Source organism: Zingiber officinale, chromosome 6A (genome assembly GCF_018446385.1).
Source record: "Zingiber officinale cultivar Zhangliang chromosome 6A, Zo_v1.1, whole genome shotgun sequence".
In the NCBI taxonomy this organism is placed as follows: Eukaryota; Viridiplantae; Streptophyta; class Magnoliopsida; order Zingiberales; family Zingiberaceae; genus Zingiber; species Zingiber officinale.
Window position 1 is genome coordinate 104,547,226 of NC_055997.1, and position 24,383 is coordinate 104,571,608.

A 24,383-nucleotide genomic window follows, 5' to 3' on the forward strand; every position below is an offset into this window, starting at 1 on the left:
CTTTGTGACTATGGACTCCGACTCTATTTAGTCTACGTGACTAGGTACCTCTTTGGTCTATGTAACCATTTACCTTTGTAGCTTAACTTGAACGAGTGGGAGATGTTAACAGTTGCTGCAACTACTTATAATTTCTGCACTTAGTGCAGTTTCGACACTACTGCACGATGTGCAATTTAAGGAAGTGGAGAGGTTGTATAGAGGTACATCCAAGAACAAATTAGGATTTGGTTTGTGGATCTGTGAAGAGCTTTTCGATTGTGTGATTGCCCTTCCGACATCAAGCACCTCCATCTGCAGTGACACAGGAACGACAAGGAGATCGGTGTAAGTTTTTACAGGCTTCTATATCATGCATTTCAGTCATCATTAGAGTTTAGGGGAGGTGCGTGGTTGGCAAGTGAAGTTGCAACCTGCGTAGCTTGGGGTTATCGGTTTAGGAGGGCAAGCATGTCTCGGGATAATGAAAATGCAACTTGGGGAGACAAATCAATGCTACTGAGATTCGAGTATGCTTGGGCAAACCGAACTACTAGCTCGGGTAGGTGTTTGTCGTGTCGTAATATTGTAGTAAAAGATGATTATGTAGGTGTCTCTTATAAATTATATGAAAGGAGGTAAATCACAAGGTTAATTTATAATTGATCGTCAAATATCTAAGAATGTGAAGAGTTTTTTTCCTAAAATTATAGGCTTGTCAAAAATTAATTTACGTCCCATTATAATAAATTTATCATTCCAACTAGACGTTCCGTGGAGACCAAAAGTACGAAGAGTGAAGAAATGGAATGCTCGGGTAGATCTTTATAATTTTTTTTTTTTTATAGGTAGCAGGATCCTAGATATATTAGAGGTCATATGTTTGCTGAATGTTTTGTTATCAAAGAGTGCCGGTGGAGTAGAATCCTTTTTATCATAAAGTAAAATAGGGTCATTCTTATTTCGTCAATTCAAAATTAGGTGAAAACTTTTTACTAATAAGTCTATATTCAAAATCTTTTAATTCGATTTTTTTTTACTGTATAAATTTTCATAGAGTTCTCCAATAAAAAGGAGCAAGAAAAAGTCTATAAATAATTGCATTTGCCAAAAGTCGAATTCGAGTCTATTGCGAGCAGAATTTACGAGAACTAGAAGCAATATGTGGAAATGCCCTCAGCTTCGAGTTTCAAGCCAGTTTTACTTTCAAACAGTCAATTCAATCCCAACCGATTTAGAGTTAGGTGTTTTAAACTGATCGGACTTAAAGGTAGAATGGTCATATTTCTAGTGAGAATTTGTAGCTTTGTTTCCCACATAAAACTTTTTTAGGGAATATAAGATTTTCATGAGGTTGAGCTCGAGTTGTAATCTAAGTGGAATAGAATGACTCAATTCAAGCATAATGATTGCTTGTCTATAATACATTATATGTTCATATGTTGTGGTATGAATGTCAAACCAATTGATGATGAGGTTTACTAATACAAAGCAAATTGTGGTATGAATACATCATAACCAATTCATTATGAATAAATGATGTGATTTTATTGATACAAACCCAATTCTAATAGACCTAAATAATATTGATAAGAATTCTAATTTTTATGTTCATATGTTACATTACCAATATATCATACCAATTCTTTACTGATAAATGATGAGATTTCATAGATATAAAGCCAATTATAATAGCTTGTTAAACGCTTCCATTGGCATACATCAACAAATTTAACTACCTATGGTTTTACCAATTGATTTGGCAAATATTATCAACCCTAACACTAATTAGCAGTTGGCAAGGCAATAGAAGCTTGACAATTAAAAGGTGCAAAATTCTAGAAGATCCCAATTAGTATACAACATTGAAAATTAAGGGATCATAATAGGATGATATTTACATCACTAAAAACAAAGAATACGGCAGAAAACCGTATAAGCAATGGTTGGTGAAATGGAAGGAATAGATTTTTCATCCATAGCAAGCAACTGCTCAAACAAGTTTCCCAATAAGCAACCGTGAACAAAGGTAGCAACTACACTTATTATAAAGTTACTTCAAAACAGGCACAAATCCCACAACACTAACTTGAACCACAATTTGTAAGAACATGGCTCAAGTAATAAATGAAAAACAGAATATTTGCAGAAAGAAATATCTGGAAGAAGGTTAGGAAACTATACTAATTGTTCTTGATAAAAAAAAAAAGCGGAATTCATATTGGCCAATCATTGCTTTTTGCAATCACTATGCCATCTCTCTGAATCTTGCAATAGCTTTCTTCTGAATGATGGTTCGATAACTATCTCCAGCTTGTGCCTCCAGCGAAGGGTCTGTTTTCCTCTGCTGGTTTCCAAGCCCTGACCTATCATCCACAGCTTTTGCCTGGACAGGTTCCTTGATGCCACTTCCGTCTTTGCCGAGTCCCTGGTTGCTCATAAGTAAACAAGAAGGAACAAGAAACACAACCACCAAAACTGATGTCAGAGCCAAACAACCATAGTTCCAAATACAAAATATCCTCACTGCATGGAGAACTTTCCGTGAGTGGCCATCTCAGCTTAAGTTAGATTATGGACAGAAACTATCTTTCCTATAGGATAACATTTTTGTCCTGATTATAAATTGAACTAACAACTAATTGAGATGCCTAGAACATGAAACTTTCAAATTTATCTACTGTTCTGTATCACAACTATGGTGAAGAAAACATAGAACTGCACCTATATTCATCTATATGCATAAGTTGGTAAATCCCACAATTTCATATTAACTTTAACGGATAGGTGAAAAGCTATCTGGGGAGTATGATGGAATTGACCCTTAAATGGGGAATATATCTTATACTTCCAACACAGAAGTGCCAAGCAATACATAGCTCGTGAGATGATAAAATACAGAATAAAATTAGGCAAGAGAAAGTGAGGTACCAGTCCTTCTTGCCAACCCATATTGCGAAGCATCCGGTTTCCCACATTGTTTTCATCAAGGGCTCGATCAGAGGTAATCACTTCATAATTCTCAATATCGCTTGTATCACCAGCAGTCAGTCCCCCAACTCCAGGGGGAAAGGGCATTGCCCCCGTTACCGACAAAGAACCCTTTCGAAACGGGTTATCACAGTCTTCAAACAAAGCCATTTCCAGCATGTGAATATATGTATTGACAAGCATATCAAATATTCAACTGTCGATTTGGAAGATTTGACAAGCCATTGCAACACTAATGCCAGGATGTATGAACAGAATCAAAGTTATCATGCCTAAATTCCTACAGGAATGAACTAATAAATTAGTTGCGAGTAAAAATTTACAAGATGATAAGGTGGGCACAGGCAAATTTTTAGAGGTTGACATGGCAGTGTGACTAAAAGCAGAATCTTTTAACACAAATATTACAAATCACATATGAGCATGATATACAGTCATGGAAGGAATGATAGTTGTCAATGCTTACTTGGATCCCCATATCCCATGTCTAACGAATCATCCCCTATCGAAGTTGACGAACCATAAAGATTTCTTCTTTCAGCTGCTCTATCTCTATAAGTTGTCTGAGGTTGATCTCTGGAAGTCAATTGCACTGGTGCCTCCGAAAACCTGCGTTTACCACGTCCAGCAGATGAAGATGATGCATATGAACCTAGTGCTGATGCATCAGTCTTGAAGGGTGTGGTAGCAGATTTTGCTTCTGTTGGGTATGCCGTTGCAGTAGTTAGTGATGTACCTCCAGTGCCAGAGACAGGAAAAGTTGAATCAGACTTTATAATGCCTTTTCCTGAACCTCTAATAACACCCATGATTGTGCCCCCCGAACTACTGATGGGTCTTGGCTTAATCTGTGAATCAGTGTCCAGTGCTTCAGAAGTGATAACCTGAACAGCCCCACGGCTAGTAGATGAAGATGCAAAAGTTGAGCTATTCAAATTTGCAGAATCAATTTTTATCTTGTTTTTTGTAGTTGATGCTCCAGGTGCAAAGTAAGTACTGTTTGATTTATCACTGGTCAAATTTGATGGCTCCTTATCATCAAGAACTACACGTGCAGCCTGCCCCTCATGGTTTCTTTGCTTCCACATTGCCAGAACATTATTCATCTTCTTCTTATTTGCTAAAAGGCTAGTTTTGGATGCCAACTTTATCTCTCTAGATTTTTCTTTTTCTTTCTTCTCTGCTGCTAAAGCTGCTGTTGCAGCAGCCTGAACTGCATCTGGCAATGAAGCTTTTACACTTGATTTCACAGTAGTTGTAGGTGCAGATATCACTACTTTTTTGCTTGTGGTTCCGTCTGCTATCTTTGAAGTTTCATCAGTCGCATCTCCAGCTGCCTTGTTATTACTCTGCTCGTTACAAGGTACATACTGCTGAGTTTGATTATCAAAAGAATACCAAACCCCATTGTTCCCATCATAGTAAAGACCTGCATAAGACAATATCACAAATGGAGATCCTGAATATTAGTATCTGCTCCAATATTATATATATACTGGAATTATCTAACATTGATAACAAAAGAAAGTAGATGTGCTAAAATATACTTTCTAAAACTATATGTTCTGCATTAAATTGTAACCTACATTTAACAAGGAATTATTGATATAACATCATACAACTTTCTGCAAAAAAAATTACCCTAGCACAAAAAAAAAGTTGTCCTCTGTTGTATCTTGATGGACTCACCAGTATTTCCATCATAATAGAAGCCAGAGGCAGCATCATAATAATAGCCAGATTTCTCATCCCACACAAAACCAGATTGTGGTGCAGAACCACCTTTCTGAGCTTCTGTATTACCTTGCACATACCCAGATGTAGATTGTTTCTGATCTGGTTTGTACTCCTTCGGTGCCCAGCCAACAGCATCATACTAAAAGAAAGAACTAGTTTTACATCAATAAGGTAGAAAAAATTGAATAGTCCATTTCTCTGACAACTAAATATTACAATATACATTACTACTGACAAAGAAGTTAAGATATAGGAATCATGTTCTGGCAAGAATGAAATCTGAGAGTATAATTGTTAGTATCTATATCCAAATTCCTATGCATAAAGTTCTTTCATGTCACTGTAACATAGAACAGATGTGATGAAAAATATTGTAGAACAAAAGAAACTATGACAAACTGAGTTAAAATTGCTACACTAGCTTAACAATTCTACAAAAGGAGACTAGACATTTATCTAAGGGGAGAGGATTGACAATTTTCACCCAATTAAATACCAAAAATATTAGATGTTGAACATGAATAAATAGTCATTTTCAACTAGTTGTAGAATTGGCACAAATATCTAATATTCATGTTCAAAAAATAGATTAGTCTTTGGCACAAATTGAGATTCATCACGAGATCAAGGATAACACATTTAACCTTGCCATCATTTATCAGACTCAACTCACCCAACTTTCTCTTGCTCACTATTGGTCGAGCATGGTTATTATGGATCACGAGGCTATATAGAAACAAATCCACTCTCAAACAACAGTCCCAAATCTACTTTTCAACTAAAACCCAATTTGAATGTGGTTAGGGGCTGGACTAAAGCATATAACATTGAATACTGAATACTAACACTAAAGTGTTAGTGAATGATCTATGATAAAATTGTGGTCTTATTATTGGTTATAAAGTTTTTTTTTATTTTTTAATATTAAATTAATAAATGAAACACTATTTATATATTGCTTATTACTAATTGAATATATAATGACATGGAATAGCCATTCTTCTTAAGATTTTAAACACTTAATCTCATATATTAAGTACTTCGATTATATATATTTCATTTTTCTTGTCGATTCTGATTGCACTAAACCTCCTGGTCTAATACAACCAATATTTAGATTCCTTAACTATCTAATCCTAACTCATTTTAACTATATTGTAATGCTGATAAAAGAACAGTAGAAATTAAGGTTTGAGAAGAAATATAATAGTCATAAAAATGCAATGACAGAATGAAAGAAGTAGAATCATTAACCCAATCAATTGAGTACTACAATGTTCTCATTTGCTTATCTAATATTAAAAATTTGAAAACCCTATATACACCACTGACAAGAATATCAGCCACCAAGGCACCTTTAAGGAATGAAGATTAGCAGTATGGGAATTAGGAAATGACCTGTTGAGCAAATGTCGCCGCCTCAATAGCAGCTGCTGCAAGACTGCTTGATTGTGGAACTCCTGATCCAGGTCCATGAATACTTTTGGCATATGCTACACGTAAGAGTTGACCGTTCTTCTCCAGGGTTGTTCCATTTGTCGCTTCAAGAGCTTTAGTTGCATCTTCAACCTAAAATCCCCAACTCAAAATGGAATTGTTAAGCCTGTCACAAGGGACAAGGTAAAAAATTATGTATATATATATATATATATAGAAAATGCAAATACCGAGTGAAAATGCACAAAAGCAAATCCCCGAGACACATGGGTGAATTTATCTCTGACAAGGCGAAGATCCTGCAGATGAAAAGAGTTAGTTAACAACTAAGAAAAGAATAACATTCTAATACTATATTTGCTACCTTAATAGGAGCATGTTTGGCAAATTCATAGCGAAGAATTTCTTCATCTGCATTTTCATCTAACCCCCGTACAACTAAAACATGAGTAGGACCTGAAAATGAAAAATTTATTAGTGACAATGCAAATTTCTAATCTAAAAAAATGGCATACCTAGATCTGAACCCCTCTTCCCTGATGGTGCTGGATAGGTGCTTGCTACATCAGCTGGAGGAGCATCATTGGTACGTGCCTCATTGCACTGGAAGAAAAAATGAAGATTAAGAGATCATAACATAATCAAGAACATGAATGAAAGAAAATGACATGGACTCTAAATGAGACTTCAAAGTAGACCATCTTCTCAAATAAAAGAAATAGCCATATCAGTTGTCAAAAAAAAAAAATTAAAATTAATCCAATGAAAAATCAGTGATGTTGTTGAATAAATTACATTATAATCAACAAAACCATTGCCAAAAATTGCTGACAATGAAAAAAATAATAATTTTTTCCTTTTTGCACAAGATAAAAAGGCAGTCCAACCCCCCTTGCTAATACAGAAAACTAATACAGAAATAGCTAAAGCATAATCCCTGCGGGAAAAGACCAGAGAAAGAATACATGGAACACAACAAAAACTTATTGGACATACAAAGTGACAAAAAAAAAGGAACACCACAACATAAAGTAATGAAAATAATATACATAACCAAAAGGACAACACAAGCATAACAACTTAAAAAAAAAGACTCAGCGAAGGAAACCTACAAGTAGTTATGCACTTTGCAACTTTGTTTGACAGTAGATTTCCTTTTAAATATTTAAATGAATAAAAAGTAATTTTTTTAAGCCACAAGTAATTGATTCCAGAGTGCATTTTTAAGTTGCAAGTGTGGCCAAAAAACGTCTTACATGTTCAGAAAGAGTAACTGAATAAAGAAAAGGTTAATCCCAGACAATGACCATTTACTAAGAGAACAATCAAGATGGTTAGTAAAATGGACCATAGTCTACATGAAATGACAATTTTAATAATCTATCATTTGAAAAGAGGCACATGTTTAAAGTAGCCCATGAATAGTTTCTTCAATTCTACTGCAATATGAAGGGCATGAAAATACTGGAATGAACTATGTTGCTCAGGCTTACATACAAAGATACAATGAGTTTGGATCCTAGTGTCTGACATAGATATAAAAATTTCCAACACTTGATCAATAGGGATTTCATGTCCACATGTAAATCAACGTGTTAATATTTAACACCAGCATGCAAAAGTAGATTAAGAGTCCAAATGTCAAAAATGAAGATACTGAGCAAATGGAACAAGCACAAAGAAAGAGAAAATAAGATATTCGTAAATTGAGTATTTGAGCTGTTGAAATATATTCATTGAAAACTTCTTTGTTGAGCTTGTTGAAACTAAAAATACCAATTCTACCAAACTTCTGTAACTCAAAAAATGGTATCTAGTATCACTTAACTAAAGAATAAAATGTACAAAAAAGAGACAGAAAATGAGGAACACACCTGGAAACAGGATGTTCTCCGTGCAAAATTTAAACAGCCGCAGATGAGGCACATCCAATCACATGGTGCAGTAATGTTTTTCCCATGCCCCTGACTTGATTTAACCATGTTTTCCTGTCCTGAAGAAGGTGCACCAGTCCCACCAGTTGGCTTACTACTGCATCAGAGAAGGACATCAACAACAAAGTGTAGCAACAGAACTAAAATAGATAGCACAGCCAATATGATGGTGTAGTTTGAGGAATAAACATAGAATCTCCCTTAGCGCATACAACATAACTGTATAACATTCTTCAATTAAGATGACATGAAAATAATTAGCTTAAGTTGAATAAACTAGAACAAGGTTGATTTGCACAACAGTACATAGATAAGGGATTTACATATTTTGGACTAATGCCAATGCTGCTATAACTATGCCAGTGATGGGCTTTCATGGTTCAATTGTCCAGTTCATTGTATCATCAATGATTGATAGAGTAGAAGCATGCCGAATTTTACCATCCTCTTGTTCCTTGTATGTCTAGGTTGACTAGTATATGTATAACTAAATGAAAAATCTTCTTGTTCTAGAAAGAAACTATATATTAGTTCTAGAAATTGACATAACATTTGAAGAGTAGAAATCCATTTGTTTTCAATGTGTTTTTCCACCGAAAGCATGTTTATATTTTAGATGGCTGGTAATGTAAACTTCCAATTTATGTATAAACTTTCCACATAAAGTCTGTACCTATACTCAAAGAAGAGCTTCCTTCCATCAATTACTAGACCATTATCTCCCATGCCATCCATCATCTTACGTGCAGCATCCTGCACATAAGTTTGGTAAAAAAAGATACATACAGAGAGGTTAAGTAAGATGTTTTGAAGGTAGGTACCATGTCAGGGAAGTCAATAAAAGCAAAACCACGAGAGACTCCAGAATTTCTCTCTTTAATAACGCGTACATGACGAAGTGGTCCCCATTCAGCCTGACAGAAATTATAACTACTAAATTGATTGCTCATAAACAACCAAGAAATCAGTTATGAATGTATTTCATACAAGAATTTGATATAAATCTTCTTCAGTTGTCTTTTGCGATAGACCCTTCACAATAATTGTAGCAGATGGAGCCTGCAACAAAAAGAGAGAGAAGATAGAGTTTGTCAACTATGATATACATAAAGTAATACAGTATATGGAACTTGAAGCATACCACAAAAGAGTCGTTATATCGTTTTTCATCATGATCATAATCCCACCGCCTATCATTTCTATCATACCGCACATCATCATAGCTATCCTCTCTATGACTTCTACGACTTCTACTTCGAGGAGATCTTGATCTAGACCGATCATCAAAGCCTCGGGAACGGGAGCGCTCACGCTGTTTGTATGGGCTTTGATCTTTTTCCCTGCTTAAACCCCTCTTTTCATGATCACGATCATGAGATCCACGTCTTCGCCAACTACCTTCCCCTTTGCTTCTTTCATGGTCAGAATCATAGTTATACCGATCATAATCAAAATCTCTATCTCGAGAATCTTCCCTATTTCGATGAGACGTATGATGCCTCACTTCATAGTCATTGCAGACTTCTTCTCGGTCCCTATCCCCAAACCTACCATGTTTATCATATCTATAATCGTGATAACTATCAGCATCATTGTATCTTTCCATGCTACGATACCTATCACGAAACTTATCAACATCATGAAAAGAATTGGCTTCACGATAACTTGTTGGATCACCAAAATTATCCACATCATGATATGGCTCAACATTCCTTCTTGAATCCCTGATGAGTGCATATTCTTCATCAAAATTTCTTCTAGGATGAGACCAGACACCAGGAACATGTGGTGGTGGATAAATATCCCTATCAAGCATGTCATGATGGAAGGAGTTCCTTGGATAACCAGAATCCCTGGGGAATCCATCTGATAAGAACCTCCTACCACCACCATAGGATCCACCAGACCTGCAATAGTAAATAAACAATGGAGAGAAACAGGGTGATATAATGAGCACAGTTAACCAGAACCCAAAAAATAGTGCAAAAGATCAAATGATTGATGTTATTATATCATACAAAAGTTTGATTCCAAAATGAATAAGACTCTGAGCCCTCGCATCCAGGAGGAAGTGATAAACCATTTACAAACAATTATGAGATTTATAGGGGGGGAAACAAGATGAAGAAGTCATAACATAGCCCACAATGTTCCATTCATTATTTAATACTCACCTGAAATCTTGCTCATGGGCAGGACCATACCCCTCTAAGGCCTGTAGATTCAACAGAATAAGCAAGTTAGCATCAAATATTTATGGAAGGGGTAGGGAAATCCATTCCATATAAAAACTGTCCCACAGCTTTCTTCAACAGTTCTTTTACAATGACATGACATTGAACATGGAGCACATGTCATGTGCATAATCTGCTATAGCATCCCGGTTATAGGTAACAAAAGAGGAAACTGCAATTACGCTGTTAGTATCCCATCCTTGTTGCCGACCATAACGCCCAGGATCCATTGCAGATTGCACCAGTATTCCCTGCAAGGTTCTCGTTGATCTCACACTTTTGACTTTTGAATGAAGGTTGTTTGGATATCTATCCTGTAATTCATGCACAAAGGTATGATTATGCCAGTGTCAATAAAGAACTAACCCACATAGCCAACCTTTTTGCATTGAATCGTCAAACTAATAAACACCCATCCTTGGGATGTCAAATGACGAGCATGCAATCCTTCGAAGTTTCAGAAAAATCACATACGTCGAGTAGTAATCATTTCAAAGAAGGATTGATGCCCTCAAAGAAAATATCAAATTTAGTAGCCCGGGCCAATTGCATGGAACCCAAACAAAGAGATGCTTCTAGTAATTCTGCAAACCTAATCCTTGTATATCAATCCACTTTGGAATTCTGGTACAAATCCAGAAATCCTCAACACCTGTTACTCGGACACGGCATACATCCCGTCCGCACCGGGTGCGGATACAAAAATTGACACCGATCTGCAAGGGCAAAGGGAAGAAGAACAGCAAAGGAAGGTTACCTAACCGGAGCTCGACAGCGTCGCGCGAGGAGGGAAGAAAATTCAACGGCGCCCGCGCAAGGAGGGGGAAGAGTTCAACAGCGCAGCGTCCATGCACGAGGAAGAGGAGGTCGAAATTCGTCGGGATCGTGCAAGAAAGGAGCGGCTTGGTTGTGCTCACGTCAGAGTAGGCGATAAGAGAGAGTCCCGTCGGAAGGCAGGAAGTTGGAAGGGAGCGGAGCAGCACGGCTGAGAATGAGATCCCGCGTCAGTAATTGGGGCAAGGGAGAACGAACCTTCGCGTCGGGAGGAATTAGGGTTGGTTTTTTGGGTAAATCAGTAATATAATATAGCAAAATTTTCATTTGCCCTTATATTTTATTTTCTTTTTCTTCAAACCCCTCGTACTTCCAACGTATCAATGAATCCGCCTCACTTTACTTTAGGGCCATAAATAAATTAAATATTTATAAGCAAACTAACTATATTTACCCTACGGCATTGCTTACAGTTTGATTGAATTGGACATGCCACATTAAAGAAAAAATGCGTTAAAGAACAAATGCGTTAAAAGAAAAAAAATACAAAATCTAATTCCGCGAGCTCCAATTCTACTGCCGTAGACACTGATTGTTATTCTCCCTCGCGTCTCTGGTCAGTCTGCTACTAATCTCCACTAGATGCCGATAGATCACCCCCGACCAAATCATGATTAGATTCCGATCGGATCGTTGCTAAAACTCAATCGTTTTATGGCTAAAATCGGCTGCAACGCTACAGATGCAACGCTACCAATTTTGGTCATGATCCAATCAGAATCCGATCACGATATATATATTAATGCATATATATTCAATGAAAAAAAAATTATAAATTATTTATGAACAATACAACATCTATCAGCAAAAATATGATGAATATCATCAATAAATATAATCAAATTTATAAATAAAAAATATTTAAAATAAATAAATAAGTTTATAATATTAAACTCACTAATCAACCCAATAAAATTTAAAATAATTTTTTAATAATTAAATAAGATTAAATTAAGAGATAATAAATAAATGTTAATTAAAAGAAAATTAAACTTGGATAATCATTTCAGCTTTTTACCAAAAGGAGCAGTCAAGTTTCCTTATTTATCAAAACAAGCCGCCTAATTTCAAAACTACCAAAAAGAATATCTAAAACAATGTCATTCCTTTCCTACCCCTCCCGCCAACCTCCTAAATCCTCTCCCTCCGGATGCTGTTTTCTAATGCATCCAAGCAACAATTTAAGATATTTAAATCAAAAGTTATTTGTATGGTTCAAATGCACGTCACCTCATCATGAGTCTCACTTATTTCTCTCTTTTCTCTTCATGTTCTTATATTTACAACTTCAACACAAACCTCTTCCTGCTTTGCTATATCTCTTCCTACATTTATGCTGTGAATTACAATAAAGTAAGTAGAGAGCTTGAGTTTGGTTGTAAGGCATTAAAGAGTGCTACTTCGAAGGATTACTGCTTTGAAGAAAATCGACGTGGAAGGACAAATTTCAAGCGAGACTACATTTGATAGAAGAAAAGAGATATGGTTTAGTTATGTACGCATAGTATTTGCTACAAATTGGTATGTAATATCAAGAAAGACTAGGATGTTATTCTTTAATCAAATCCAAGGTTTAACATCATATCTACCTTCACCTCGCTCAACCCTTCCTATTATAAATTGTAATTATGTTGATATCCAAAAACCCTAGGTCCATTCGGTTAGAGGGGTCAAATTGCACTCAAATCAATTTATGTGGCTTTATGATGCATCAAGGACTCCATTGATGTCATCTATTGTTGATTTAGATCTCTCCGGAGCTGATATAATGTTATGATAAAATTCAGCCAGAACATGGACCTGATATTGGATATCAAGCCCTTTTAATTCTGATGTGAGAATTGTATAGTTGAATTATCTCTCAAATAACAAATAGGGTTGTAAATTGAGTTTAAACTCTAAGTTAAAATTGAAAGTGTGTCTTGTTCATTGAATTCCAACAAGTGTATTGTTTCGTGTCAAATGACACAACACGAGAACTTCATCGACAGTGTTTAGAACCTAGGTTTGACATCATATCTACCTTCTCCTCATTCAACCCTTCCCATTAATCCATATTTTGGTGAAATCTGATCACTCTAGGTCTATTTTGGTCAAAATCTACTGATAGACCTAGAGAGGTCAGATTACACCCAAGTCAATTTTATTGCTTTCTCATGCTTCAAGGACTTCAACGGTGTCATCTATTGTTGATTTATATTTCTCTGGAGGTGATCGAATCTTACGATACATTTTAGCCAAAACGTGGGCCTGATATGGAAACATATCAGACCCAAGGTGGGTCTGATATAGAAACATATCAGGTTCATGCTGGTCATAATATGGGAGCATATCAAGCCCAAGTTGATCCTGATATGGTGCATATCAGGTTCTTTTTAATCCTGATACAAGAACTGTATAATGAATTATTACATGAATAATGTATAGGCTTGTAAATTGAGTTTAAAATATAAGTTATGACCTAAACAATTGGGTTTTGTTGAGCTTATTAAGTTAAACTCCACTTTGAGCAAGTGATTGAAATCCAACAGCTGCACTCCTCGCTCAACCCTTCATATTGATTTATATTTTGCTTAAATTCAAATACCCTTGGTCCATCCGTGTGTTTTGTTCAAAATCCACTTATCAATTATGAAAATCTAGTATGTACATATGCTCTAGTGTTGGTTGTTTTTTGAATTTTAACACCACTGATTCTTACATTGTAACTTTGCTAACTTAGTTTGGAATTAATTTTTCAGAGATGATCATATTGCTGAAGAAATTTTCTCTGAAATATAGAATACGTTTGATGCAAATTCTGTTGTGGAATATGGAGCTAATATAATAGAACTATCTAGAGCTAATACTCAGTCTACTACTCAGTATACTGGTGTGGCTAACACAAATAGAAATACAAGCAATTTAACCTTTTGATTTAAATGAAGAAGGAAGTCACCTAGAAGATGAGGTTCAAAATCCTGGTACAACACTTGTAAAATACTTTGATTCTACTTGGAGTGAGAAGGAAGAGCATTGTATCTGGATTTCAAAGGAATTACAATGCAATATAGATGTACAAGAGTTCTTAGCTGATGATATGCAGATTCAACAAGATTAATTTCCCCAGAGCAGTACAGTGACTTAGAGGAGGAGTTCATAATTGTTGATGATTTATATATTTTGAATTCTCAATTGCTGCACAGACCTATTAGAGAGATAAGAGATGAGGATAAATTCTATGTTGGACAAATTTTTCTTTTTCGACAAGAGTTCAAGAATGCACTTGTAAAGCATGTCATAAATAAAAATATGAGATATAACCCAGTTGAAACTTGGATAAATAAAGTGAAAGCAATCTGCATTAACCAACCATGTACATGGAGAGTGGTTGGGCGAGGTGGTTTGGAGTTTAGGGTTACAAAATATGCAAAAGAACACCAATGTAGCACTGTAAGAGAAAGTGTTGATCATCAAGCCTGCTCTTCCTCATTTGTAACATTTTTTATTGAAGAGCAAATGGTTTCTAACAAACAGTACAAACCAAGTATGATTATATTTGATATAAAAGGTAGGTTTGGCGTGACCATATCGTACAGATTAGCATACATAGTCCGGGAGAAAGTGATGAAAAAGGTGGTTAGAGATTATGATCAAGCATGTAGAGATCTTCCACTATATCTGCGTGAGTTGAGAGTCAGGGGTCATAAAACTTATATATCACTACACGGGAATGGTAACAGTCAATTCTAGTGATGTTTTTGGGCTTTTGGCGCATGTCGAACAGTATTCGGGTCGTATCTACGCAAATTGATTGGAATTGATGCCACATTTCTTACAAGAGGAAAGTATCCGATTGTGTTGTTGATGGCTACAACGATCGATGATAATGGGAATGTCCTCCTAGTTACCTTTGGAATCGCTAAAGTTGAATGTGCATCTGCATGGGAGTGGTTTTTGGATCATATAAAAAAATTCTTAGCTGTCAATGAGCATAGTATCAGATAGATATCGTGGTATTATATCAACAATTAGGAAAGTCTATCCGACTGCCCATCATATTTTTTTTTGCTACCACATGTCTTGTAATATGGTAACGGATATTGACAGTAGGTCATCTTTAGGCTTATTTTGGGCAGAAGCACGAGCAAACATAACACTCCAGTATGATCTCATAATGTAGTCCATGCTTGAAAAATATCTAGATGCTCATAAGTGACTTCAGAACATTGACCCTAAAAGGTGGGATAATGCACATTTTAGTGGGAGAAGGTATACAATGCTAACTATTAATTGTATAGAGAGTTTAAATGCTTTGTTCAAGCATACACATGAACTTTCCATAAACAAGTTAATTGATAATATTAGAAGAAAGGTAGCTCAATGGTTCTATAACCGGATGGAGAAAGGCTTGAAATAGGAGGGTGCTCTGACACCTAATTCTACTATAAAAATGGATTCAAGGAGAGATAAAGCAAGACCATATAAAGTTCACCCCTACTCTCAAACTGAAATGGAAGTAGAGACTCAAGGTACTTCATACATTGTTGATTTGGAAAGAAAATATTGCAACTACGAAGAGTTTCAAAATTTTGGATTATCTTGCTCACATGCTATTGATGTAATCATTCATCGGAACATGAATACACTGTCGTATTGTCAGTATTATTTCCATTCACAAACTTCGAAGGCCACATACATGGATCGTATTTATCCTTGTCGAAGCAAGGAATTTTGGCCTTGTGGTGTAAACAACTTTATAGTTCTATCTCCCCACAGCCTTGTACAGCCCAAGGTGAAAGAAGGCACGGATCGAGTCAAAACATAACTGGAAAGTAAAAAAATCAAATGCAGCCGCTACAAATAACTTGGCCATAATCGAAGGACTTGTAGAATGTCGTCGACCCCTGCTAATTGATTTACTGGTATATGTATGTAGAAATATTTTTTAAGCAGGAATATTATGTTTGATTTATATATTTTGTATGAAGGCAGAATGGATCAATATCTTTTGTATGTAGTACACCTTAGAAAATTTTGTATATAGTACATCCATATTTTTTTTAGTGGCATATGTTTGCATGAATTTGAAGATAAACAGTTGTGTTGAGTTTTGTAAATTTGATATCTTTGATATGAGAAGTGTCAATTGTCTAGATATTTCAAAGTGGGTGCTTGTAAATTGAGTTTCATCTAAAAGGTATGACTAAATTATGATAAGTTTCAACTAGAATGAGTCAGGCAGACCCATGATTATTCCTGATGTGAGAATTGTATAGTTGAATAATTTTCTGAATAACAAATAGGGTTGTAAATTAGGTTTCAACTCTAAGTTATGACTAAAAATGAGAATTTTGTTGTGCTCGTAAGGCAAAACTCAAAAGTGTGTGATGTTCGTTGAATTCCAGGAAGTGCACTGTTCCGTGCCAAATGGCATAGCACAATAACTTCATTGGCAGTGGTTAGAACCTAGGGTTGACACCATATCTACCTTCTCCTCGCTCAATCCTTCCGTGGTATCTAACTACACTAGGTCCATCAATGGGTTTTGGTCAAAATCCACTAATGGACCTAGAGAGGTCAAATTGCACACAAATCAATTCTTGTAGCTTTTTCATGCATCAAGGACTCCAACGGTGCAGTCTATTGTTGATTTAGATCTTTTCAGAGACGATTGAATCTTATGATACATTTCAGTCAGAACATGGGCCTAATATGGAAACATATCAAGCTCACGATTATTCTTAATGTAAGAATTGTATAGTTGAATAATTTCTTGAAAAAATGAATAAGGTTGTAAATTGGGTTTCAACTCTAAGTTACGACTACAAAAATAAGGTTTTGTTGTGCTCATAAGGCAAAACTCGAAGGTGTGTGTTGTTCATTGAATTCCAGGAAGTGCACTATTCTGTGCCAAATGACACGACACAATAACTTCATTGGTAGTGGTTAGAATCTAGGTTTGACACCATATCTACCTTCTCCTCACTCAACCCTTCTCATTGCTCGATATTTTAGTAAAATCTGACTACACTAGGTTCATCAGTGGGTTTTGACCAGATTGCACCCAAGTCAATTCCTGTGACTTTCTTATGCATCAAGGACTCCAACGGTGGCGTCTATTGTTGATTTAAATCTCTCCGGAGGTGATCAAATTTTACGATACATTTCAGCCAGAACGTGAATAATTTTTTGAATAACAAATAAGGTTGTAAATTGGATTTCAACTCTAAGTTATGACTAAAAAAATAGGGTTTTATTGTGCTCATAAGACAAAACTCAAAAGTGTGTGTTGTTCATTGAATTCCAGCAAATGCATTATTCCATGTCAAATGGCATGACACAATAACTTCATTAACAGTGGTTAGAACCTAGGTTTGACACCATATCTATCTTTTCCTCGCTCAACCCTTCTCATTGCTCAATATTTTGGTGAAATCTGACTACACTAGGTCCATCAATGGGTTTTAGTCAAAATCCACTGATGGACCTAGAGAGGTCAGATAGCACCCAAATCAATTCTTGTGGTTTTCTCATGTATCAAGGAATAGTGCCAATGAAGTTATTGTGTCGTTCTATTTGGCACGGAACAGTGCACTTCCTGGAATTCAATGAACAGCACACACTTTCGAGTTTTGCCTTACGAGCACAATAAATTCCTATATTTTAGTCATAACTTAGAGTTGAAATCTAATTTACAACCCTATTTGTTATTCAGAAAATTATTCAACCATACAATTCTCACATCAGGAATAACCGTGGGCCTGATATGGTTCCATATCAGACCCACCTTGAACCTGATATGTTTCCATATCAGGCCCACGTTTTGGCTGAAATGTATCATAAGATTTAATCGCCTCTGAAGAGATCTAAATCAACAATAGACGACACTGTTGGAGTCCTTGATAGATGATAAAGCCACATGAATTAATTTGGGTGCAATCTGACTTCTCTAGGTCCATCCGTGGATTTTGGTCAAAATTCACTGATGGACCTAGTGTAGTCAGATTTCACCAAAATATCGAGCAATGGGAAGGGTTGAGCGAGGATAAAGTAGATATGGTTTCAAACCTAGGTTATAATCACCGCCAATGAAGTTATTGTGTCGTACCATTTGACACGGAATAGTGCACTTCCTAGAATTCAATGAACAACGCACACTTTCGAGTTTTGCCTTACGCAAGCACAACAAAACCCTATTTTTTTAGTCATAAATTAGAGTTGAAACCCAATTTACAACCCTATTTGTTATTTAGAAAATTATTTAATCATACAATTCTCACATTAGGAATAACCATGGGTCTGATATACTTCCATATCAGACCCACGTTCTAGCTGAAATGTATTGTAAGATTCGATCACCTCCGGAGAGATCTAAATCAACAATAGACAACACCATTGGAGTCCTTGATGCATGAAAAAATCACAGGAATTAATTTGGGTGCAATCAGACATCTCTAGGTCCATCAGTGGATTTTGACCAAAATCCACTGATGGACTTAGTGTAGTCAGATTTCACCAAAATATCGAACAATAGGAAGGGTTGAGCGAGGAGAAGGTAGATATGGTGTTAAACCTAGGTTCTAACCACAGCCAATGAAGTTATTGTGTCATGTCATTTGGCACGGAACAATGCACTTCTTGGAATTTAATGAACAGTACACACTTTCAAATTTTGTCTTACGAGCACAACAAAACCCTATTTTTTTATTCATAACTTTGAGTTGAAACCTAATTTACAACCCTATTTGTTATTTAGGAAATTATTCAACCATACACTTGTCACATCATGAATAACTATTGGCTTGATATTTTCCAATATCAGGCCCACGTTCTAACTGAATGTATCATAAAATTCGATCACCTCCAGAAAGATCCAAATCAACAATAGACGACACCGTTGGAGTCCTTGACGTATGAGAAAGACATAGGAATTGATTTGGATGCAATCTAACATCTCTAAATCTATCAGTGAGTTTTGGTCCAAATCCATTGAAGGACCTAGTGTAATCAGATTTTACCAAAATATCGAGCAATGGAAAGGGTTGAGCGAGGATAAAGTAGATATGATGTCAAACCTAGGTTATAACCACTGCCAATGAAATTATTATGTTGTGCCCTTTGGCATGGAACAGTGCACTTTCCAGAATTCAATGAACAACACACAGTTTTGAGTTTTGCTTGATTTGAATTCAAAGGAACTGAAGCACCTCAATCTGCAATACCAAGCAATAAAGATACGTCTCTTTAAGTAAATGCAACAGGTATACCTGAAAATCACAAATTAATAGTTATATTGTAAGATAGTTTGTTATATACCAAAATGCAAAAAAAAATAAGAATTAAATTTCTAAAACTATTTGGTGCTTAAAATAAATTATTAAAAACTAGGAGTTGTACCTGAGAATCTAAAGATTTCAGATGTTAAATCTCAATTTTTAAATATATTGACCAGTGTATCATAGATATGTTGGATTTCTTGTATGTCCAAGAAAACACAAAAGGGAAACTGTTTGATCATTGCTATATGTCGATTATGTAAAATAATAGCTCCATGATGCCTTCCTTTAATTGTGGATGCTCGAAAAAAACTGTTAAAGTGACCTAACACACTGTTCCAATGTAGCTTCAGGCAAAAATCAACTACAACCTACATTTTTTACAAATTTAATTTATTAACAACAAAATTAGAACTGGTAGAATATTTTCCAAATCAAGCTTCACATCGTTTTGGAGGACCTGATATTTTACCATATCAGGTCGAACGTGATGATCTTATATTAGGCGCTTTCTGGATATATCCTATGATTTCTGGATATATCCTATGGGTTAAACAAGTTCATGATACTTACCTTTGCTGTAACACCTTCTTGTTTCATTCTGAAAGGAAAAGTATTTAGACGAATAAAACCCTAAACACTTGAATGGACAAACCTCTATGTGGATTTCGTCGGAGACCCTTAACGTTCGTCACCTTAAATGTGTGGATTTCGTCAGAAAGCTTTGATGTCGCCTTAGAGGGGCACACTGTGTGGATTCCGTCAGAAACCCTGGATGTCGGGACACACCAAGGCAAGGTTTCGATGGCGGACGATGACGATGAATTCCCACGAATTAAGAAAGAGAATAATGAATCTCGCATGCATCCGAACTATTTTATTAATTTTAAATTTAAAACTAAACAAATGTGACTCGGATGCATTGGAAAATGACGTCCGGAGGCAAGGGATTTAGGATGTTGACGGGAGGGGTAGGAAGGGAATGACACTATTTTAGGTGCTCTTTTTGGTAGTTTTGAAACTAGGGCGCTTGTTTTGGTAAATAAGAAAACATGGCCACTCCTTTTCGATAAAAAGCCATAATCATTTTGATAATTTAATTCATTTTAAATTTAATTTAATAGGATTCAATTACCTTGTATTTGAACAATACAACATTAATTTGGCTTGTCTCAACAACATTTTAGAGTCCATGCATTCCACATGAGTATAAAAGAGGAGGGCTTATGAGGGCAGAATTGGGATCACCTTGTCTGTCATATTCCTTCCCTTTGTCCATCGAAAGAGATTGTTTGGGTAGGCACTTCCCATCAAGCACTAGTAAGATTTCTCAAGTCTTCTTCTTTGTTCTCCTAATCAAATTTATTGTGTTATGGTTATGTCCTCCTCCTTTCATCATCTTGATCTTCATTTCCTTCTATTTCTTCATGTTTGCTTTGCAGCTTCACCTTACCGTTTCACTGTGATTTAATTGCTACACCTGAATCTTTAAAGGGGTAAATATAGAATCATTTGGTGGAGCATTTCTTGGCATGCTATCAGGAAAGAATGAGCAATAATGTTTCAATTTCTATTTTTTTATGAGTGATAATGTTTGTCTTCCTATTTTGATATATAATTTTTGAGGTGTCATCTTCACATGTAGCATGAGGGATATGGATTTTTATTTTTGAATATTCTTGTTGCATTGCTACAAAGTGATCAACATAGTATTTAGCTTGTTTGAATGCAAAATCAGTCAGTTGGTTGATGAAATTATGGTGTTGGTGTATGATGTTGAGAAAACCTGCCTCTACAGCAGCGTGCTAAGATGAATGGTGAAATTATAGTGTTGGTGTATGATGTTGCGAAAACCCGCCTCTATTGTAGCTGCTAAGATGGATGACGATGAGGCGAAGGTTGCATAATGTGTAAGCAGTTGAGATGGAGGTCGTCGACCCTAAACAGCAAGCATCTAACCTTCACAAACTAACAGCAGCATTAAAGGGCACAAAAGTTGTCTAATAAAATCTTTTTGATGGTTAAGTGAGTAACACACGTGTAGGAGTAAGAAGAATGCAAAAGAGAGATAAAGAGAGTGGGATCTCCTTTTTTAGTGGATATATATTTGGGGCAAAAGGTGAATACGTTCGTCCTAACACCCCCATCAGTTTATCACTGAAGTAATACGGAGGAGATAAATCATGATGACTAAGAAGACAAGTGACGGGTGGAGTGAGTTTTACTCGGATTCCAGGGATATATACTTTGGTATTTATAAGTGGAGGTTGGTGAGAGGTCATACCTAAGTAGGATGTGTAATTGCAAGTGATCATACTCAAGAATGGCTTGGGACAACATGATAAATCTTTAGGTATGGGCAGAGCAAGCGGTATAGATCACGTGGGCAATCGTTGAGAGTTCACAATCTGAGCAACTCAAACTACAGAGATCAGACTTGGAGAGCTCTAGAGGATTCATCTCGGACTCACTAAGCACGAAATAACTCAACTTGAAGTGACTTAGCTCATACTCGGCTCTTAACTGACTCATCTTGGAATGACTCAGCTTGGAATGGCTCAACTCAAAATACTTAGAAGGACTCAATTCATACTCACTTAACTCAGATTAATTCGGCTTGGAATAACTCAGCTCTGAATGGTCCAATTGGAGTGACTCAGTTGGGACTAACTCAACTTGAACTGGCTCAACTTGGAGTGACTCAGTTAGGACTATCTCAGCTTGGTTGAGCCTTTAGTTTTGGAACATGTGGTACTAGTGTGGAGAATAAGGCATGCCGATTGACCACGAAAACCTAAGGGTATTAATTTGACTTTAATTTGTGGAAGTTGGATTGTCTTTTAACTCTGTGATGTCTTGAAAGGAAAACATTCCTATCTGCAATGTGCTATACTCATTTTCTTCAACTACAAATTGTTACTAATTTGGAGGAAGACAATTGTATTCTATAATCTTCTTGAAATGTATCAAAGTCATCCCATTAAAACATATGGTTTAAGAGTGAAAGTTTAGCACTGCAATTTCATACCAGAGTTATGGTCCTCGCATAATTCTCCTTAAATAGGTAGCACTTGTTGTTGCATGATTACATCCACATAAATTAAAGTTGCCTTACTGATTTTCGTCTTTCATGAATTTTATTACTAATGTGGATATGGTTTATGGCAGGGGAGAAATAAGTGGAAAAGGGAAGGGCAATTGGGTAAAAGCGCTGTATAGAGTTTTAGGAGAATATTGTAGCATGCAGAAAAGGAGAGATGTTTTTTCCTGGGGGTTTTTCCCTGCTTCCACCGCCATCACGACGCGAGGGAGACCCGGTCGGCGCCAACGCCGGCCGTTCGCCACCACCTCTTCTCCTCACCGCGCCACTGCCGCTGCTCCCTTTCGCGATGCCACCCTCTAGCTATGGCCGCCGACAACGATCTCCCCCCTTCTTCCTTCTCCTCTCGATGCCGGCGACGACAGCGCTGCTTCCTTCTTCCTCCTCGCCCTGCCGTCGCCGGACAGACCGGCCACTGCCCCTCTCCTTCTCCTCACCCACGCGAGCCGATCTCAAATGCCTCCGCCGTTTCCTCGTGCGATGCCGCCGCAGCCACCTCTTCCCCGCGGACTCCGCCACTCTTCCTCCTTGCGATGGCGCTGCTAACACGACCGCTTCTCTGCCTCCGAGCACTTCTCGCCGGAGCCGCCCCTCTCTCTCTCTCCTTCCCCTCGCCGGCAGTACTCCTGCCTGCTCCTCTCCTCAGGCCGGTAACCTCCCGACACTCCATTCCTTCTCGTCGTTTGGAGAGGCTGCTGCCGCCCTTGGTCCCTGTGCAGCCACCACTTTCATCAGCGGCCAGCGGTGGTCGTCGGATGGCCACACAACCCCCCTCCACACGCTGGTGGCCCAGGCGTCGCCTCTATGCTACCTCCCTCTCCCTCGGTCGTCGGTGGGCCAACGCGGCCTCCTCAATACGGATTCAGTGGGTCCCTTAGCACCGAGCTGGCCACTATTACTGTTGCCACTGATTTGAGCGTCTTCCAGTCCTGTCGTGTGTCGGCCTTCATGCCGTTATCTCGTTCCAGCTTTGTATGTTGTGGTGCTTCGGCTTTCGTGCCTCGGTTATTGTTTGGCGTCACTAATTTAGCCGTATTCTACTCTTGTTGTTTTCTCGGTCTGCGTGTCGGTGTTTCATCTAGGCCTACGTGCCGAAATCATGTCCTGGCCTACGTGCCGATTTCACGTCCCGGCCTGCGTGCCGATCTCGTTTTCCGGTCTGTGTGCTGAGTTCGTGTCCCAGCCTGCGTGTCGTCAGTACCTCCCGGCCTGCGTGCCGGTGTCTTATCCCGGTCTGTATGTCGTCTTCCGATGTCGTGCTGTGTTCGACTCCTCATCGTCAGATCCAGCCTGATCAGAGTCATCTACTCTTCCGGGTCGCAATAACTTGAGTCGCGTCCCATCCGAGGGCGTCCCCCTGGGCCAGGGTACGTTTTCCTTTCATATTTTATGCTCGTTTCATTATTTTATGGCTTAGTCTGGTACTCATATATTCGTTAGATCTGCCTCGAGTATCGGGGTACCGGAGGCCGAGTCAACCCGGTCGCTGGCTGCAGGTAGCGTTGACCAGAGGACTTTTGAAGACTTGGTCAACATAGAAGTCATCTCAGCACACCCCTCCTCCGGGACATCACGACTCCGTCAACATACTCGCCACCTCACCCGACGGTCCATCTGACTCAGCTTCCGGATGAGATCAAATTTGACGCCGTCTGTGGGAATCTCCTTCGTTGTTCTGGAACGTGAAAATGGACAACGTCGGGAGGTTCTCTGCTATTATTACAATCCCGGAGGATCCCGATGAGCATATTATCTTCTATCAACACTCCGCCGGTATTCGGGAGTCGAGGGATCGAGCGGAGCTTCAGCTGGCTGACAGGTTAGTTTTTCCGTTATGTTTTTTCCCTGGCTCCACGGGTATTCGGGAGTTAAGGGACCG

The 24,383-nt window shown here is 37.6% G+C and overlaps 1 protein-coding gene across 8 annotated transcripts; it reads right to left on the minus strand.

Moving 5' to 3' along the window:
- Nucleotides 1-1,999: 1,999 nt before the first annotated feature.
- Nucleotides 2,000-11,372, minus strand: LOC121997224 (SUPPRESSOR OF ABI3-5-like). Of its 8 annotated transcripts, none has more exons than XM_042551533.1 (16): nucleotides 11,070-11,372; nucleotides 10,495-10,626; nucleotides 10,253-10,293; nucleotides 9,220-9,985; nucleotides 9,066-9,137; nucleotides 8,900-8,992; nucleotides 8,752-8,831; nucleotides 8,019-8,172; nucleotides 6,660-6,747; nucleotides 6,509-6,600; nucleotides 6,375-6,443; nucleotides 6,106-6,276; nucleotides 4,660-4,846; nucleotides 3,437-4,399; nucleotides 2,911-3,104; nucleotides 2,000-2,407 (listed from the first exon to the last, which is right to left on the minus strand). In XM_042551533.1, the coding sequence occupies exons 2-16, from the start codon at nucleotides 10,540-10,542 to the stop codon at nucleotides 2,228-2,230; spliced, it is 3,198 nt and encodes a 1,065-aa protein (XP_042407467.1). In that variant the 5' UTR covers nucleotides 10,543-10,626; nucleotides 11,070-11,372; the 3' UTR covers nucleotides 2,000-2,227. The 8 variants fall into 8 exon arrangements, with proteins under 8 accessions (XP_042407467.1, XP_042407464.1, XP_042407465.1 ...); XM_042551530.1 differs by having other exon boundaries at nucleotides 8,019-8,175; XM_042551529.1 differs by having other exon boundaries at nucleotides 2,178-3,104.
- Nucleotides 11,373-24,383: the final 13,011 nt, after the last annotated feature.